General features: G+C 42.4%; 1 protein-coding gene across 1 annotated transcript in view; it reads right to left on the bottom strand.

Annotated features, from left to right (window-relative positions):
* Positions 1-20999, bottom strand: part of LOC126354164 (putative inorganic phosphate cotransporter) — a 75212-nt gene extending 54213 nt beyond the window's left edge. The window contains exons 1-3 of the mRNA XM_050003587.1: positions 20726-20999; positions 4195-4415; positions 226-459 (exon numbers count right to left, since the gene is read on the bottom strand). Of these exons, the coding sequence (XP_049859544.1) occupies positions 226-459; positions 4195-4415; positions 20726-20879 (609 nt within the window). The 5' untranslated portion in view covers positions 20880-20999. The remainder of the gene's footprint in view (positions 1-225; positions 460-4194; positions 4416-20725) is intronic.
* Between the last annotated feature and the right edge of the window lie 285 nt (positions 21000-21284).

The following is a 21284-nucleotide window of genomic DNA, read 5'->3' as shown; positions in this document are numbered from 1 at the left end:
ATTCGAACCTGTGCATACAATGAATGACCTTATGTCGTACTTACCATTCGTCAAGAACCATATTATATACACTATTTTGTAAGATTGTGCTCCAATCAATGCGTCACAATTCTAAATGTAATACTCTGGGCCGCAAACATCTGTACATAATTTTAAATACAAAGAAACAACAACCCATCAAAACTATAAGACGATTGTGCATGCTTTATCTCCGGTAGGTCTTACCTCGGCAAGGCCTTCCAGCAGGCGTACAACAAAAAACAGGTCCTCTTGCAGCCAGACGGCGAACGGGCTGACGATGGTGAGGACTCCGGTTAGGAAGGTGCCCAGACCGAACACCAGCTTGCCACCGAACCTCTCTGCCAGGATGCCGCCGGGCAGCTGCCCCAAGGCGTAGCCGTAGAAGAACCCGGCCAGCATGTAGCCCTGGCGCTCCTCGTTCCACAGGAACTCCCCTGTCTGCGGGTGGCGCATCATCGTGCCGTATTACCCAACGTCATACGACTCATATACATAAGCGTTATCTCATCATCCGGTTTACGCAAAATTTCATATAATGGCAATAGGATCAATGTAAATGGTGTTACAAAACACTTCAGTTGTTTTCGCGAACGTATATACTCCACGTGAACTAGGACAGAAATCTGGGGTGAAATTCAAATTGCGCATTGAAAACGAACGTTTACCTTGGCCTCTTTCGTAAATTTCCGGTACATGTCGTTACCGACAGGAGTCTCTGTGGCACGGCTGGCTCACTTGTTCGCTCGTTAATTCGCCAACGAGGCTCAAGATAACGATAGCAACGCAACAAGTGGCATTTTGAGTTTTCCGGTTTAGCAGGTCCAATTCAGTTACAACTGTGGGGCGTGATATTTGTCGAGAGCACAGTGCTGTGCTTCCTACAGCTCAGAGCAATGGACGTGGCATAAGCGCTGTTGTGTATATAAAGCGAAATCCAAAGGTCGCCGCGTTTGATCGTCCAAAACGTAGGTTACATCAGTGTTCTGCACTTAGCCCACACAAGTCCAGCCATGTATGGGGCGAGTTTTGCGATGAAATTTAAGGTCCAAACCAAACAGGAATCTAAAAATTGACATATTACTAACTGGAAGCACCCGACCGTCGCAATGATTGTATTGTGAGTTATTACACCAACGGTCACTTAGATATATGTAAAAGAATATTCGAGTTATCGGTTTCGGCAATTATTTGTTAGCTTTAGAAGGGCTTAATCCACAAAAGGTTTCGTACACGTTAAACACAGTTAAGCACTTTGAACATCGTAGAGTTCCTTAACATTTTAATGAATTTACATCACACCGTCACATAGCAAAAGACACTTTTATCATGTGACGATCTGATGCGCATTCATTGCAATGTTAAATAACTTTATGCCGTTCAAGGTGCTTAACTATCTTTGTTTAGCCTGTAGAAAACTTTTTGTGGGCTACGCACAGCCGAAGATGGGAAGTAATTTCCGAAATCGGTAATGTGAATAATCTTTTATATATCTCAGTGATAGGTGACGTAGTAAATAATTTTCGAATAGAGAATTAGGTGCTAAAAGTTACAAGAGGTAATTAATATCGTGTAAGATTTTGAAAATTCATTCTGGTCGTTGAGGAGGATAATAACAATTTATTGTTTACTGTTCAATGATGAGACTACATTCGATGTAAGCTGAAAGTAAACAGCAGCAACTCGAAAATGTGGGGAACACAATCGACACACAGCGCAGCAGAGCGCGAGGATGACTCCCCAGAGCTTAATGCGTTATTTAACCGCTTCCCGAAAAAATGTTTCATGTACAGTCTTCTTTACAGAAAAGACGGTTAGGCAAATCATGTATTGTATCTGTAAATTTATGAAATAATTTTTTTAAATTTATAAACATTTAATAGTTAGACCGTAATTTTCTTTTATAATACAATTAAATCCCAATAAGTAGTTTCTATTGATTTCTACAGCTATCTTCAGATCGCCGAAAGTGTAAAAATGCGGTCAATACGCAGTAAAAACTATCGTCATCATCTGAAATTATGCAGTTACATGCATTCGTATTGTGGGCCAATAACACAACGACATCATGTAGATACAAACTTCATAATGAGACAGATAGGTCGTGTAGTGTCCTGGATTATCAGATAATTCAGTTAATTTTGAAGTATTCTGCCAGGTTGGTTGCGCTGTTGGTATCTGAATTTTAGTTTCCACGTTGTACAAGTAAACATAACTATTTTTACTATTTTATACGCTAAGCTGGGTCATTTCTGTGGAGGCCAGGCATTGCAAATACTGACAGTGCATGTACTTCTCGCACTATAATACTTGCTATCCAGTTACAAAAATTGTTTTTACTAATGCAGATAGCCATTAACCATCTTTATTACCGTCACGTTGTGAAATTATGGTTTTTCAACCTGGCTCGCTCATGATGTTTGTAAGTACATAATACCAGTCTTGTTGGCCCACAATACAAATGCACATAACTACATGACTGCAGGTTATGATGATAGTTTTCGCTGCATTTTCAACCCTTTTTTTCGGTTTCAGCGATCTGAAGATGGTTGAATAAAGGAACCGAAACTAGTTACCACGCTTTAATTGTACCAAAAAGTGCAGTCTAGACATTTAAAATTTTAATTAATAAACTTTTAGTACATTAAGACGTCCGTCTCCTCCCTGACCACACATGACTTTACCAGTACCTGGATATATTGCAGATTCAGTTCTTGCACAATCGGGAGAGTATTCTGAGAATTTCGTTTTTCAACAGGATGGAGCATCACTGCACTGACAACAGTGCTTGACAACAGTTCATAAAAATGTGCTGCCTCAGGGATGGATCGGCGGCAAAGTGCATACGGGTAGCATGGAATTTGATTTTTTTGGTGGAGGTTTTTAGAAGACTCCAACTTTGCGTGAACTGCACCACCATATAGCAGTATCATCTAATGCAGTATCGCGAGACATGCCTGCAAAAGAATGGGATGAGTTAGCTTGTTGTGTAGATGTTTTCCGTGCGTCCAGTGGAGGCCAAGCTGACCATTTGTGAAACGTAAATGAAAACTTTGACCCGTAACGTAATACTAAAAAGAACCCAAAGATTATATGTGAATACTTCTGAAATAAGCCAGATACTTCCTTAGAAAATAAAAACTTAGAAACGTGAAGTAAATTTTAACTTGTATACCTCCAGCCATATAGGATATATATAGCCTAGTCAAATCGGATGAAAGTTTTTACTACATCCTGTATGTTCCGGACAAATGCTATAATAACACAGTACATGTGTTAGTGACAAAGCAGAAAAGTTAGGGTACAGTCACAAAATCATCACTGCGCTAAATAGCAGTGTGTCTTCCTTCCTTAGAAAAGCGGGCTGAAACTTACCGAAGTTTTTGGTTAACCTATCCACGTGATGACGCCACTTCAGTATTTTTTATCTGTATGGTTTCGTAGAAACTTTACACACTAAGCTCTTTAGTCTGTGGCCATTGATCTATACTCATACCTGAATTCCATTCTTGTCCGGAATAGTTTAATCTGATTAAGAGTTAAGCTGTTTTGTGTGAACCATTAGTAATCCTTTCTAAAGTTATTGTCATTTCAGTGTGTTCTATGGATGTATTTGTGTCCTTAACCAGTAATATAACCGTTGCATATTGAGGCTTGAAAATTTCTGGTTGTATCCAATATGCATTTTATCTCGTTAGAGAATGGGAAGTGAGAGTGATACCAGTGTGCGCATGTTTTCATGGCAACAAATACAATACAAAGTACACATTCTCAACGCTAAATAACCCGATTTTTAACGCACAGGATAACGAAATTTTCCAATGAAAACAGTTAAAAACATTTATTCTGGGAGAACTTGTTGAAATGACATGTTACCAGTTAGATAAAAATTAAATGTTTCTCGTCATTTTCCTGCAGCCTTCTTGACAGTGAGCTATGGACCTGTAACGAAGCAACCAGACTGGATAAAGCCGAGAAACGCTAACAACGTTTATGTCATTCGAAATAGTGATGTCGTACACGATGTCTTGTTACTGATCTTAACAACTGCAATGATTTGTATAGCGAGTTTCCTGACTTTGGTCGCTATTACATATCTGTCACATCAGTTCAGTGCTCCACCTTAAAAAAAACTTACAACTAGTGGAAGTAGATTCCATTTAGAGAGATACTCACGTCCGCCGTGCCCGGTTCGTAGATTTCTCCAGGGCAGACGTCTTCGGTGCTGGTGTTGGCGTAGCCGTTCAGGTGATGACCCTCCTTGGCCTCTCGGATCTCCAGTGCTGTCAGGTTGACCATGGTCACAATGGCCACCGACAGGTTGACACGCAGCGCGTACAGGTTCGCCACACCCAGCATTCCCATCAGCAGGAGAGTGTAGCGGACTTTCCACCAACCTGCACACACAAGTGGAGTTTTGTTTCAGATAAACTACATTCCCTCTCCGTTGACAACATAACACTAAGTAGCCTTATAGCCATTCCCTTTATTGACGTGCTGCTCTTCTATTAGGTTGTTGTTGTAGTTGTTGTTGTTGTTGTGGTCTTCAGTCCGGAGACTGGTTTGATGCAGCTGTCCATGCTACTCTATCCCGTGTACGCTTCTTCATCTTCCTGTAACTACTGCAGCCTACATCCCTCTGAATCTGCTTAGTGTACTCATGTCTTGGTATCTCTCTAAGATTTTTAGCCTCCACGCTGCCCTCCAATACTAAATTGGTAATCCCTCACTGTCTCAGAACATGTCCTACCAACCAATCACTTCTTCTAGTCAAGTTGTGCCACAAGCTCCTCTTCTCCCCAATTCTATTCAATACCTCCTCTATTAGGTAACCGGTTCGAATGGTACAAACGACTTTCTTACCCAGTATTTGAGAAGCAATGAGAGAACAGCTTGCGCTGTAGAACCGATCACTAGACTGTGCCCAAAATCTAGTGTTAAATTTGAAATGTGTCAGAGTGTGTAGTAGGTAGTGTTCCTGCTGATCCGTCTGTCTCATTCATACTTTAAGCTCGGCAGTGCTTCTGGTATAATTACGTGTATACGGAAAGTAGATGAATATTTTCCGATGAGTCAACATTTTGTTCATGTGTAGTAGCAAACAAGTCCAATGTCTGTGTATGGCGGAGAGAAAACGATGCCATAAAACAAAGTCAATATTTTCTTAATGGGTTCAAGTCTGTTATTCGCAATGGACAGAAGAGATCACGAACATCGCAAAGAATATATTCGGGAAGGGAAAAAGAGTGTAAATGAAAATTGTCCAGTTAGAAGTGGCGACCCTGACGTTGTAGGAACAACTATAGAATGAAATGTATGATGATCTTGAATCATCCTACGTTGTCAAACGATTCCCTCAAAAACTTCTTCTCAGTTCATTAATTATTCTGTTTATAACTGGGCTAAATTTAATTAATGCTACATTGAAATAAAGTTTAAAAAGTTTTTCTGGTTTTCATTGCGTAACATCTTAGTTGGAGCGTCTATTTCCGGAAATTTTACTGTGCTTACAGAAATACTTTGTGATAAATTTCTACCCAGTAAACAGTCCGTAAATCCCAGCAAATAAACCTGGGAAATGTGTACAATATTTCTCTGCTGCCGGCAGAACTGAATCCTGTATGTCGCTGTCTGTGACACCTGTACATCTACAGCTCCGCATATGGAAGAGCACTCGTAAACGACCCTGACGTCTCTTCTTATCAATTCGCAACTTCACAGCACTCATTTCAACTGTGTCTTTCGCAAGTAGGCTGACTCGTGATGCAGTCTAAGAAGCAGCCTGGTGAGCAGCACCTTCGCTCGTAGCCCAGCTTAAAATAAAATCCCAATAATGTTAGAAAATACTTTTATTGCGAAAGTAATTATGTAGCAACATTTAACCGTAAAGTAAATTATTTTCAATTTTACACAAACAACTCGTTTGAAGAGCTAAGGTGAAAATCATCATTTCCGTCAAATTATTAAAAGTTCTAAGCTGGACAGACTATAAAAGATAAATTATACTTTAAAATCGCATTTTGTGACTTGAGATTCACATACACTGTGACACTAAAGAATAGTACGGAACTGCAACAGTACTTCTGGCGCAGCAGCTAGTAAATTCACTGAAGGAACAGGGTATGTTCTAAAATGTGGACGTGCTGCAGATGAGGCTATCAAAGAGTACAGTGATGGGTAATTCTGCAGTAAAAAAAGGTCCTTCAGATTACCATAATGGTGGGAGTAGCGATCAATAGTGCAATGCAACTGCCGACTTGGGTATCTAACAGTGTTTAACATTCTCTACCCAGCACGATATCGATGCAGACGCGTGATCAGAGGTATTCAGACAGTGTTGGCACACAATCTCGTGGAGGATGCAACATAGTTGTCGTGCGAGATGGATGTCGCCGCTCCTTAGCTGGTTAATACCACCGTGGGCCATTTGTCAGTCACTGCCCCCTTGAGTTAGTGAGACTTTTGCCTGCGTCTCACGCTACGATTATTATTCATAGCTCGACCAGGGATGTTTGAATAAAATCGTTCTGGATATTAACCCTCGTCATTCTGAAGCTTAGAAACGTTTCGATCGTCTTTGCAGAATGACTAATGACTAATGGTTCATGATTACTTTATCTGATGAATTTCATTTATTTCCGCCAGTGATCACAAGACGTTTGGTCCTCAGACTACCAGTTTCGGTAAGTAATGACCATCTTCAGATCTGTAGCAAAACATGGGAAATGAAATACAACTAGTGAACAGATTACGTCTTGGAAAAATGAAATGTACCATAAGGAAAAGTTATTACTTTCATGGGTGTGAAAGCATACGCTTAAAATATGACAAGGCATAACTGTTTTACAACATTTCCTAATACAATAAATCCATACTGGCATCGTCACAAAATATACACAAAATCAGCTTAGCAGCGTCTCACATATTTGAAATGTGATGTAAACTAGGACACAGTTCTGGCAGTCACACTGTCTCTATCGCTACTGTTTATTACTAACTACATTACACTAGCCACAGCATATGCTCGTGCCGTAAGCTCATCAGATGTCGCTAATGTAAGTCTACACAAATTCGTTGATTATAATATTGTAAAGTATGCAGTAAATGAGTAATACAATAGGCAAAGTCTATAGTGGGCTTACCAAAGTATACGTTATTACAGTGATAATGTCTAATAATTAGAAAAACGGATAAAGTTAAATTTATTATTGTTAAAGGGAAGTAGTAAAGTGATAATACATGTTTCTAAGAAGACCTTGTGGCCATTTTAGACAAAAATAACACATGTAAGAACAAGATTATGGAGCTAGAAAAACAACGAAGTTGATAGAATTACTAAAGAAACAAGCGAAAAATGATGAAGGCAAAAGACTAAAATAAGGAATCAGTGACGTCTGTTGGCCTCGCCACCAGAATGCAGCGTAGGCAAGAAGCCAGAGGAGTTTAACAAATAAAGGGCGTCACATGCCTTCGGACACGCCGTTCCAAGAAAACTGTAATGAGATATTGTAACAATCACTTAATAAGATTATCTTGACAATTATTGTGTTCCATGAAAAGAGAAGGGAGACTCAAATGCGAGCGAACGGAGCAAATATGTGATGCGGTGCACCCTATACTACGTAACGACAGGGCAAGATATACATATGAGAGACGTTCTACCATTAACGTAAAACATTCTCAAACAAAGCAAACTAGGCATTGGGTACAAAATCACATTGCCCATTGAGCACTTTCGCGGCTCTACCTTTTGGCTTTATAAATTTAAAGCCCATCCAATAAATTGTGAGGACGGTCTTTTTGCGCTCTGTGCAGAATACGCATACTTTTTTCAATACTCCCTATAGTATGGTCGGTTTCCGCTAAATGCAACCCAAAGGCAGTTTTGTTACCCGTGTGTAAAAGCTCCTCAAAACTAACATTAAAAGAGCGGCCGGTTTGGACGATACAATACGTAACACAATTACCGTATTCTATTCTGTATACGCCGCAGCTATCAAATTTGTCATGTGCACTTCTCAACTAACGTTTTACGAGAAGTTGTAGCGTGTTGTTAACTTGGAAACGGCATCTGACTTTAGATTTTCTAACACATTTCTCTGGTTGAGGCATATTGGCATGAAATTTCATTGGGATGGTTTTAATTATTTCTTTTTTTGCACTATCTCCTGGTTGAGTGTGCGTTTGCCTACTATTTGATTTTTATTTCTGTAGCCTCTTCAAAGGGCACAGGAGCAAGCATTCACAATAGTATATGTGCATTTTGGTTTTCTGAAAGTGAATCATTTGTGTTTGTTGTAAACTTTATTAATAGTAAAGCAATAGAGTTCTTCTACTTCCGTAGTAAAAGTTAGTTTGGGGCGCGCTGCATGTTGCTTGGGCTTAAGCTCAAACTGGCCGTGGAAGCCTGATTACGTTCCTTCATTTGTGTTACTCTCTGCATCACCATCTGTGGGAGCCATCACAAACTTTGATTCTGCCTGATTCCGAGTAGAGTTAAGAATTATCAACGTACTTAACAGAGGTTTGGCCTTTGAAACGCTTTGTTGTGACATTTGGATATTATACAAGATGGTTGAATTCTACAAAATGATTTTTGTTTGCAACAAAAACACCGGTTGCGTCCGGATCCTAAAGTATACAGGATCAGAAAATTCCTGTTGAGCTGCGGTTATCATGCGGTGCACAAAGGCTGCTTTCCTGGAGCAGCACGTGAAGTGGGAGTGTGTGCCCTGCTGGTCTCGTGAGCCATGGCAGCAAGCGCGTGAATATCCTATCACTATCAGTGATACTCAGACGTCAAACGTGTTGAACAATCTCTCAGTAAGACCATCCAGTGTCTCACGGCCCCCCAAGAGTAACGAAGTTCTGTCAGTTGCAAAGTGAACCTTGGTGCTTTTCAGGATAGTGTGCATTGCTTACCAAGCCGGTATTAAGTTCAATATAACAGAACATTCATTGAGCAAATCAAATGAAGTTTTTATGAGATCATATTCAGCATTGGCTCCATTTAAGTCAACAGCACTAGGCTTTGATTGATTACTTTTAGTGTCCTCGATTAGTGCCCTATAGGCCACAAATCTGTTTCCTCTATCATGTATTCATGGAATACTTCTTCTCCTTCATTGCAGTTAACTCAGAGTAACTGTTCTGCAGCATCGGGTACCAACACAATACCCAGTATGAAGGTACATGATTGCAACTCAAATGTCCCGCATGATAGTTACTACCCTCTTTCTTATCGAATGCTCGAACAGATTGTTCTATACTTTGAAGACAGAGTCACATAAGTGTGTTATACGCTTTGAAGCTGTAATAGATTAAGGAAGTTTGAGCTGTAGGAAAGGGTAGCAGATTTGGTCCCCACTAGTACTTATTGAAATGTAGCCATTCTAAAAATTCACTATCACTCAACTTACGTATTTGTTTTAAGAAAGAAAAAACTACACACCACGAAGGAATTATCTAATAGTGACGTATAGTGGTAGATGTGAAATACATGTGCAGACAATGTGAAATACATGTACAGACAAACAAATGATCACAAATTCAGAAAAATTTTGTGATTAATTCAAGAGAAGAGTTTTACAAATTGAGCGGAATAATAACGTATTAATCAATCTGTGCCTCTACTGAGGGGCATCGTACAAGATTCTGTTAAACTGGTTCATTAGATCGACTCAATCCCGACCTGGTTTCAAGGCCCTGCCTATAATGCTCCAAAGTTTGTCGACTGGGGAGAGATCCGGCAACCTTGCTGGCCAAGGTAGGGTTTGGCAAACACGAACCCAGCCAATAGAAACTCTCGCCATATGCCGGTAGATATTATCTTGCTGAAATGTAAGCCCAGGGTGGCTTGTCATGAAGGGCAACTAAACTACGTAGAATATCGACATACCGTTGTCCTATCCGGGTTCCCGGGTTCGATTCCCGGCGGGGTCAGGGATTTTCTCTGCCTCGTGATGGCTGGGTGTTGTGTGCTGTCCTTAGGTTAGTTAGGTTTAAGTAGTTCTAAGTTCTAGGGGACTGATGACCATAGATCTTAAGTCCCATAGTGCTCAGAGCCATTTGAACCATTTTTTCGTTGTCCTATAAGGGCGCTCCAGATGACAACCAAAGAGGTCCTGTTACGAAAAAAACGGCAACCCAGACCATGACTTCTGGTTGTTGGGTTGCGTGGTGAGCGACAGTCACGTTGGTATCCCATCACTGTCCGGAGAATCTCCAGACATGTCTTATCTGGTCATCGGGACTCAGTTCGAAGCGGGACTCATCACTGAAGATAAGTCTACTCCTGTAAATGAGATTCCAGCGGTCAGCAGTGGGATATCAACCTGACTTTCACCTATCACAAGGCCCGACTACCTGGCGTGATGATCTGGATAGCCATTTCTTTTCGTAGTACGATCCCTTTGGTTACCATCCTAGGAACCCTTACAGCACAATGTACTACGGCGATATTCTACGCCCCGTTTTGTTGTTCTTCATGGCGAGCCATTCTGGGATTACATTTCAGCAATATACTGCCAACTCGCACATGACGAGAATCTCTCTTGCCTGTGCTCGTGCTTGATGATCCGCACCTGGGCCGGCGAAGTCGCCGGATCCCTTCCCAGTTCAGAGCGTCTCGGGTTTTCACGATCTAACGTGCCGATTGCGTATACTTGGGCACGGTATCCCTAAGGAGGACACCCAGCAACTTTGTCAATCAATGCCAAGCCGAATAGCTGCTTGCATAAGGGCCATAGGTGGACCAATGCGCGAACTCTGGCGCGAATCATTGACCTAAGCGAGCTGGGGAACGTTTACTGGCGCGTAGCATAATGCGCAATCTAGTGTAGCTTATCTATTTTGTACTTGTACCTCACTGGACAAAGTCGATGTTGCAAAAGCGTTACGAAGATAATAGATAAACTCCAGTGGTAGACTCTGCAGGAGAGACGCTCAATAGCTCGGTACGGGTTTTGTTAAAGTTTCGAGAACATACCTTCACCGAAGAGTCAAGCAGTATATTGCTCCCTCCTACGTATATCTCGTGAAGAGACCATGAGGATAAAATCAGAGAGATTAGAGCCCACACAGAAGCATACCGACAATCCTTCTTTCCACGAACAATACGAGACTGGAATAGAAGGGAGAACCGATAGAGGTACTCAGGGTACCCTCCGCCACACACCGTCAGGTGGCTTGTGGAGTATGAATGTAGATGTAGACTCTATTATTTTCTGTTGGCTTTATTTGTTATAGACGAAACAAAGTGATTGTTTAGGTGTGTAAGAAGTTCATGCTATGTCTTAATGTTTAAATAAAGGTAATAGTACAAGAAAGAAGTACACAAGATACAACATTGTGGAGGTGTGAGTTGGATACAATTTTGTGCTGTAAATGAAAAAAGAAGTTTGCTGTGAACAGACTGGAACATAGAGGAGTCTGCATATTCCTTCCCCGTGGCGTTATTTGTTCCACTGAGCCAATCCGACAGCTCCTGCATCGCCCCGACTTCACGCTCTGTGTTCTTGGCCACGCTGCACGCACTTTACATCATTTCTAGAGCCTCGTTTTCTTTAAATCGTATCTGTATTAATCCTATTGGCGGGACTAGGTTCTGATAGGTACATTTTTATTTTGAACTGGGATCAGGAATTGCCTGTCGACTTCAAAGTGCGGTATTTTTTCTTTACCTGTATATCGCCACATCTAAAATGACATTGAATTTTCTTCTGGAACCTGAATGTCGAAATGAGCAGTCCTTTCCCACCTACTGAATTTGTTGGCAGAAGATAGTGCTGATCCATCTGTTTTCAGTAAGCTCCTCCCTTGACACAGTTATTTTATCCTAAGGTACTTCCAGAATACATATCCTACGCTTCTGTGGAATAATTCGTTTATCAGGGTCAGTATTTCACTCCCTTAGTTGAATCTTTCCGGAAAATTTCACGAATGTCACATATTTATTAGTAGCGTTTGGTATTGTGCTAGCATCTACCGCAATCCATAAACTGTGTTGTCAGTTTTTATCTTAAAGCATACACATGTTACTATAGGTTTCTGCACCTCTCATAACGTCAGTTATCAAACCTACCAACATTATCAGTTAAAGCTTCTCACATTATCCGAGTATATGTTGTTGGGGAGTGTTACTGAATGATCCGGCAAGATAGCTTAAAATTTTTTAATGTGTTACCTAAAGTTATTAAAAATATGTTCGACTGATTTTTATAACCGCTGTAGTTATGTAACGAGAAGGAAGTAATGTTTCTACTGAGAGAAAAGAAGACACAAATAAATCTTCCTGGTATTACTCTTCCTTGTCCATTATGCAACGTACACCTTACTATACAGTATTCATTTCCAAGGCCACTAAATTCTCTCTGTGGTTAACCACAGACGTTTCATGTGTCATCTTTGTGCAATATGCAAGAGCAGCTCACACCGAGTCACTTTGTCTCATATGAGACTGTCGCACCGAAAGTTTCCTTGTTACTTCCCTTCTCGGGCAGACTTTTTTTTTGCTGATATTGTTTGTTAACTTAGTGTAGTTAGTGCATACACTGTCTGCAGTTCACTTATTTCGCAAAGTTCATTTCAGAATCGTCCAGTCTCCTGGAACGCGAATGCTACCTGTACATTATAACGAAAAGTAATTTTCGCACGTACATGAAAATCAAGAAGACTTCAAGAGATAGAAACGAAACATTTTCAATAATAAGACATTTTTCTGCAACAAACGAATTTATGCAAAGAAACCGGTAGATCCTGCAAGATCGTGCGGTCTTTGAAAGTTTCAGTGTACTAATACTTTGCCACAGTGCATGTCCGGTGTTCTTGAATTTAAACATTTTCCGTGAATGTATTTCAGTCACCTCCGTCCGTTCCAAGATAATCCAAATGTACAGAGTACATCACATAGACAAAAATGAATTAAAGATGGCAGCTGCCAGTGGACATTGATGTATATCAATGGGGAAAGTTGAATCTTGTGTCGCCGGAGACTCGAAATCGTGTCTCCTGCTTACTTGGTAAATGTGCTGACCACTACGCTATCCGGACGCAGTAGTCACAGTCACCGCATGCACCACCCTACGACTCTGCCCATCATACCCAAACTAGCCTCATTGCTCGCGGCACTCCGCCAGTTGCCGTAAGAGTTCGAGCTTCGTGCGCATGTTCACAGAAGGATTGTCGGAATGAACAGACACCAAAGATAATGAAGGGGAGTTACATCGAAAAATTTGTTTTCACATTTTCGGATTTTTATCTCATTATAAAATTTGCTGTTTTCCGATTAAAATGATACATGTATCACTTATAAACACACATGGTAAGTATTTCATTTTATTACTTTAATATAATTCACACCGGTGCAAAATGTTAAAATTTTTATGTGCATTACTTCAAGATCTAATGAAATATATAATTTTATATAGAGGGCTGTGGACTACTGCGTTATAAAGGTTAAATTATGTGTTTGTATTGGTAGCATTGGTAAAAACGGTATCGTATCCTTTCATAGTATGAACACGCGTTGTATGTCGAAGTGCTAACGTTTTCCCGAGGAAAAGTTATAAATGGATTGGTAAATCTTTCAAAAAGTAAAGTACGACGCCAAAACAAACTGCTTTTAAGAAACATGGGTTACATGATAATAGATTTTCAAATAAAGGGAAAGTTATAGACAATGAAATGCGGGCAAGCTCATCAGTATCTAGAGAAACACCTATTAGTGCTTCGAAGATTAAAATAAAACGTTGTAATAAACAGTTTTCTCAAAACAGAAGTGATGCAAATAGTAGGTTAGGTTATATTCTGATAGATTTATGCATCCTAACAAGGGTGTTAGGTAAATGTGTGTGTTGTAAAATACGTGGAGTGCTAGTTAGTTTACATGAAGACAGTGAAGTATCAAGTGAACTAGCCAGGAAACGTACCATTAATTGTGCCAGTTGTAAATATACTCATGCATTCTGGAATTCTGATAAGTGTAAAGATAATTATTTGGAAGTAAAGTTTAGGTGGTTTTATGGATTGAAAGCCATTGGCAAAGGACTCACTGCGGCAGAAACAATATGTGCCTTGATGAATATACCACGCCCACCTTGTGAAAATTTTAGGTGGTTTTATGGATTGAAAGCCATTGGCAAAGGACTCACTGCGACAGAAACAATATGTGCCTTGATGAATATACCACGCCCACCTTGTGAAATCGACAAGTATGCAGGATTTATTGGAGCTGCTGTGGAATCTGTTGCATGTGAGTCAATGAAGGGTGCTGCAAACAAAGCCGTTGAAATAAATTATGGCACTTGGCAGAAGCACGGCCACGGCTCTAAGAATTCTGTTGCTACAGTGACCCATGTGATTTTAACCAAACATTTTTATAAGTGTAAATCAAGGAACGAAGAAGGGCATATCAGTATCAGAAGTTATGAAGGAACAAGTGGTGGTGTGGAGGCCAGCTAATGAAATGTTTGGTCGATATGTGAACGAAAAGGGGGTGTGTTACACTAATTTCTTAGGTGATGGAGAGTCAAAAGTATATAACAGTGTAGTAGCCGCTCGGCCTTCTGGTGAGAAGATTATCACAAAACTGGAATGTGTTGGTCATGTCCAGAAGAGGATGGGCACCAATTTGAGGAAGCTGAAACAAAGTTTGAGAGACAAGAAACTTTCTGATGGCAAAACCATAAGAGGCAGGCTGACAGGCAAAATGATTGATGAACTACAGCAATATTATGAGATAGCAATTAGAAATAATGCTGAGGATTTGTTGAAAATGAAGCAGGTAGTATGGGCTACCTCCTTCCACAGCTACCTTTGCCCTCCTGGACCTGATTCATGGTACAATTACCTCAATGCCCAGTACTCAAACAGTTAATACAGCCATAAAGATTCCATCCCAGCGGCAGTCATGGATATCATAAAACCTATTTACAGAGGCCTGGCAAATCCTGAGGAGGAGGAGGACGACGACGAGGACATTAGAGACGGAGCACAAGCTCGGATTAGGGAAGGATGGGGAAGGAAATCGGCGGTGCTCTTTCTAAGGAACCATCCCGGCATTTGCCTGAAACGATTTAGGGAAATCACGGAAAACCTAAATCAGGATGGCCGGACGCGGGATTGAACCGTCGTCCTCCCGAATGCGAGTCCAGCGTGCTAACCACTGCGCCACCTCGCTCGGTGGCAAATCCTGAATTACTGAAAAAGTGTCTGTATAGTCAGACTCAAAATCCCAATGAGTCTTTCAATAATCTTATATGGATTCGCTTGCCAAAAAATGTTTTTATTTGAATGAAGACACTGAAGTGGGGGTCAGTAATGTTGTTATTGCTTTTAGTCATGGTGACACTGGTAGGGTGGAACTGCTACAGCATGTGGTTATTAATCCTGGAGATAACTGCACCAGAGAACTTGAACGGATGGACATGGTTCACATTGTTAAAGCAGAGTATACACCACAGTTGGGCACTAAGAAGTCCAGAAAGAAAAAAATATATAAGAAAAAGTTGGAAAAAGATCAAGAGGATGATATGCAATAGGGGATAGGCTGCCTCTGTGTGACTAAAAATAAAAAAATAAGCATTTATTAAATGAGTTACAGTCTTTAGAAGTCGTTCCTGAACATTAAAATTTTGTGTTGCATTTTTCCATAAATCTCAGAAACCCCTTCGAGTAGAGTATTCAGATTTTTAGGGAGTAATAACATACATACTCTGAGTCTACTGAACTAAAAGAAGGACATAATGTTATGCATAATAAAAAGTATTTAGGATAAAGTACAAAAAAGTACACAAAATTTTAACTGTGTAATTAAAAAATTGTATTTCCGAAAGCAATTTCTGAAATTCAGTTATTTTAGTTCAGTAGATTCAGAACATAAAATTTTATGTCCTGTAAGAGTTTCATGTCAATGACTACTGTGGTTCCTGAAATACAAGGAAGGTAAGTCATTAAATTTAACATTGTAGGGATAGGACGTTCCAACTCCCCTCAAGGCGATGACGCCCAGTGACCCCTTCAGTGCAGATCCACATCAAGCTCCAAGTCTTACAGCAATTGGCGACAAGCCGCAAGTAATGAGGTTAATTACTTAAGTAGTGTGCGGTACAAGTTGAGAATTTGGTTTTGACAGGAGGCGTGCTAGGGTAGTCTATTCGGTTGTGGTGACAGCTGTGTACAGGTGGCGTAGTGGTCAGCATATTTGCCTAGTCAGCGGGACACCAGTGTGCGTATCCTTCGACTTGTCCCATTGATATAAATCAATGATCATTGGCAGCTGTTGTCTTTAAATCCCTTGTGTCTTGTTCACAGTCGCTGCAGGATCAAAATGTCCGAAAGAACAGACACCACATGTGTAAACACATATACACTACTGGAAATGGAAAAAAGAACACATTGACACCGGTATGTCAGACCCACCATACTTGCTCCGGACACTGCGAGAGGGCTGTACAAGCAATGATCACACGCACGGCACAGTGGACACACCAGGAACCGCGGTGTTGGCCGTCGAATGGCGCTAGCTGCGCAGCATTTGTGCACCACCGCCGTCAGTGTCAGCCAGTTTGCCGTGGCATACGGAGCTCCATCGCAGTCTTTAACACTGGTAGCATGCCGCGACAGCGTGGACGTGAACCGTATGTGCAGTTGACGGACTTTGAGCGAGGGCGTATAGTGGGCATGCGGGAGGCCGGGTGAACGTACCGCCGAATTGCTCAACATGTGAGGCGTGAGGTCTCCACAGTACATCGATGTTGTCGCCAGTGGTCGGCGGAAGGTGCACGTGCCCGTCGACCTGGGACCGGATCGCAGCGACGCACGGATGCACGCCAAGACCGTAGGATCCTACGCAGTGCTGTAGGGGACCGCACCGCCACTTCCCAGCAAATTAGGGACACTGTTGCTCCTGGGGTATCGGCGAGGACCATTCGCAACCGTCTCCATGAACCTGGGCTACGGTCCCGCACACCGTTAGGCCGTCTTCCGCTCACGCCCCAACATCGTGCAGCCCGCCTCCAGTGGTGTCGCGACAGGCGTGAATGGAGGGACGTATGGAGACGTGTCGTCTTCAGCGATGAGAGTCGCTTCTGCCTTGGTGCCATGGTGTGGGGAGCGATCTCCTACACTGGCCGTACACCTCTGGTGATCGTCGAGAGGACACTGAATAATGCACGGTACATCCAAACCGTCATCGAACCCATCGTTCTACCATTCCTAGACCGGCAAGGGAACTTGCTGTTCCATCAGGACAATGCACGTCCGCATGTATCCCGTGCCACCCAACGTGCTCTAGAAGGTGTAAGTCAACTACCCTGGCCAGCAAGATCTCCGGATCTGTCCCCCATTGAGCATGTTTGGGACTGGATAAAGCGTCGTCTCACGCGGTCTGCACGTCCAGCACGAACGCTGGTCCAACTGAGGCGCCAGGTGGAAATGGCATGGCAAGCCGTTCCACAGGACTACATGCAGCATCTCTACGATCGTCTCCATGGGAGAATAGCAGCCTGCATTGCTGCGAAAGGTGGATATACACTGTATTAGTGCCGACATTGTGCATGCTCTGTTGCCTGTGTTTATGTGCCTGTGGTTCTGTCAGTGTGATCATGTGATGTATCTGACCCCAGGAATGTGTCAATAAAGTTTCCCCTTCCTGGGACAATGAATTGACGGTGTTCTTATTTCAATTTCCAGGAGTGTATAAATTCACATAGTCTGTAGAGTTTTTTCGGTACCAACCTAACTTAATCCTACTCTTATCCTACTTGTATACGTAACACGTGCATTCGTACGGCACCTGCCTTTATTACTCTAACTTTCCGTCGCCACAGATAAATACAGATGGGAGAACGAGCTGGAGAAGCACGTGAAAGTAAACGGGAAAGAAATCATCTTACCACCGTTTTGGTATCGAGGAACTCTTTACTTTTTTGTTTAATTTCTGCTATGTATGGTTATTGAACACTTTCATCATATTCTTAGATTTGTACATGGATCAAATCTGAGCAATGCAGTCGTAAATGTAGTGGGACTTTCGACATTTCCTAGAATTCAGACTGTAGAGACGCAATATGTTAAAACGTTGAACGTCTGATGGCATGATATCAGCGTGACTACAGCGCCAATGGGGCTGGCCCCACTACGCGAAACAGTTAAAAGATAGCGAAAAGACTGTTTGTGACATCGACGAGCAGTTACTGAGAACTATGGTGGTGTCCTTCATTACAACACGGCGTGGACACAGACGTGTGGATGATTTCTGCCAGGGAAGTATCATAAGGAAACTGGAAGAAGGACGAAGTGTGTTGAGTGTAGCCCAGGAGTTTGGTATTGCTCACAGCATTGTTTCATGTGCATAGGGAGCGTTCCAAACGATAGGCGCTGCTGCCAAATGGAGATGAGATGCTCGACCACGGTGAACTGCATCAGCAGATAACCGCTACATTGTGCAGCCGAAGGGACTCACACAAAACAGCGGTTGCAGCTGCAGCCACATTTAACAGGACTACAAGGCACACAATCTGACACTACAGCGGCAAGGCGACTGCGTACGGGTCATCGCCTTGCCCGACGACAAAGACAAGTGAGGCCTGAAGACGGCATCAATGTAATGCCGAAACTGGTAGCACATAGAAGTTCATTAAATAAAATAAATTTTTACAATACATACGGCTGTTGGCAAATTATTGCATCATGAAGTCCATGCCAGCTGTTGTCCCAAGGAACATAATGGATGAACGAAGACAATTCATTTTGTCCTTTGACACCGACACATCGACTCGTTTGAAGCTGTGCCAAGAGCGTGGGGACTGGAGCAACGAGGAGCAGAGGCTCCTGCTCTTGTCGGATGTGAGTAGATTCAGTCTGATTAGTGATTCTGGAAGCATCCTCACGTGGCAAGAGGTGGGAATGCACGAAGGAACACTGTCAAACATGATCGTTTTCATCTTTCTGGTGTTATGGTGTGGGGAAGCATATGTTACATGGGTGTACTGACCAGATCGTCGAAGGTGGTACATTCACTGGCCAGTGTTATTATGACATTTTATTCCTTTCTTGTGTGCGTCTTTACAGGGGTGCATTTGGCGCTGACTTCATTTTCATGGATGACAACGCATGACTACATCAATCAGCGCAGGTGCAAAAGTCCTTGGAGCAGAGGCTATTCCGCGAATGGAGTGGCCTGCCGTTTCCCCGACCTGTCCCATCGAGCACATGTGGTATGCGTTGAAGAAAATAATTACAGCAAGTCCGCATAACCAACTAATATCCCAGAACAATTCTGTATCAACCTTGGGTCTAGCATGGAAGCATGTTGCAGAGCTTGCATTGCTATCCATGGTGGCTACAGATCCTACTAAGGTCCATGCCCCAGGTTTTGTAAAATCCAGATGACCCTCATAAATCGCGTGTCTTCAGTGTAATTATTGTCTTTGAATAAGAGCATCATTTCTCTTCGTTACATTACATATTTCTTTCCGTTACCTTCCCTGCTACACATAGAAGTGTTTCTATGTACGGCGCAAGTTTCATTGAGTTACGTTATTTGACACTGGCACATCTTGCGAAGCTTACTGTCGTCATTAAGTTTTGCACACTAGTGTATTTATTTTTTATAAAATGTACCGTTGACTTATGCTTCGAAATTATTTTGACGAGGAGGGTAAACCGCTAACAACTTAACAAATCTAATTCGTGAAAATTTTATGGATTTTCGCCAAAATTTTCTCGCTCTTCCAAATTGCAGCGCACTAGGCGGCTGCCTCCTTCGTCTCTACGGCATATCTGGTCCTGTATGCTGCTTCAGATACTACAGATAAAAATCTCTAATCACTCACATTTGCTTCACGATTTAAGCTTTGGGTAGCAGTAAGAGAAAATGGGTGAGAATTTTTTTAATAATATTTTTTGTTTTGTTTTTGGCATTGCAGTGTGTCACACTGACTGCAATTAGTAGTGATCTGGATCACTGACAGAAATGTCATATAGTTGGGATAGGTACAAAATTTATGTAATGTTTTAGTAGCTGAGAAACATTAAGATAAAGTTAATGAAAAGTTTTGTTGACAACATATTTCTGACTTTTCCATTGTGGCGTCATGACGTGTAGCTCGTAGCGTTTTCGATAACTGAACGAAATAATACTTTCAAAGTGAATTACAAACTATCTCTACGGCAGCAGAACATTTATTTAATTGGTTACCGGTTTCGTTCAGAGTGTGACAATCCTCACACCAATTATACCATGAGCGTAGGTGCTGGCCGTGAACGAAACAGGTTACGACTCTATGGCGAGCAGTGCTTCTCCGTTCACTGCCATCTCCTACCACCAAGGTATAGACGGTTTGACAATGGTTACAAACTCACCGAAACCGGTAGCTGCTGAAATAAATATTTTATTGCAATCGAAACAAATTGTAATCCATTTTTAAATTACTTTCGGCGAGCACACTGTTTCTCCAAGAGAAATGTTGTCAACAGTTGCCAAAAAACTGCATCGGGATCGACGTATGTACTGTAGACAGCACTCAGAAACAGAGAGGGCTTATTTGTTCCAACATAAGAGAATTTATTTGTAAGTAGTATAATTTTTGAATTTTCACGTTGTAATATGTGGCGCTAGTTTCGATCAGTAGCGTTTTGCAGGAAAGGTACTGCACATGAGACTGTCAAATCTCCGGTGTGCATCGTGAGACAGCAAAACACTCACTCTTGGTGTCGGGGGGCAGCGGCGGCTTTTGGCTGTCAGCGTTGCCATCGGCGCCGCAGCCTCCGTTGGCTGCGGCAGCTTTGAGGGCCTCCTCGACGCGCAGCTGCACGGCGGCGGGCAGCGGCAGGGGGTCCAACGACACCGGCGTCCTCATGGCGGCGGCGGGCGGCGGGCGGCACTGCGGCCCCCGGCCAGCCTCCGCACCTAGTCTTCCCGGCGGCGGTCGTTAGCCGCCGCGTGCTAAGTGAGGCTCAGCGCCGCCGGCACGTGATCACTGACGTCACGCCCTACCCTGCGACGCTACGCGTTGTTGATGCCTGGCCTGGCATCCAGCGGACACAGGCGGCTCCGGTCATTGGTCAGGCGGTCGTTGATCGGAGTCGTGGGTGGGGAGTGGGAGCATCCTCAATCCTCACGGGCGACTCTGGTTCCGCTTCACAGACAACAGGACCATATTTGGTCCTGTGTGTCACTGCAGTCATCTATGAGGTCTTGAGTATCTTGAAATTTTTATATGAGGAGATACCGCTAAGGTTCATTTCAAACTAAAACACGTGAA

Source organism: Schistocerca gregaria, chromosome 3, assembly GCF_023897955.1.
Source record: "Schistocerca gregaria isolate iqSchGreg1 chromosome 3, iqSchGreg1.2, whole genome shotgun sequence".
Taxonomy (NCBI): domain Eukaryota; kingdom Metazoa; phylum Arthropoda; class Insecta; order Orthoptera; family Acrididae; genus Schistocerca; species Schistocerca gregaria.
This window is presented reverse-complemented; position numbering and strand designations above follow the sequence as displayed.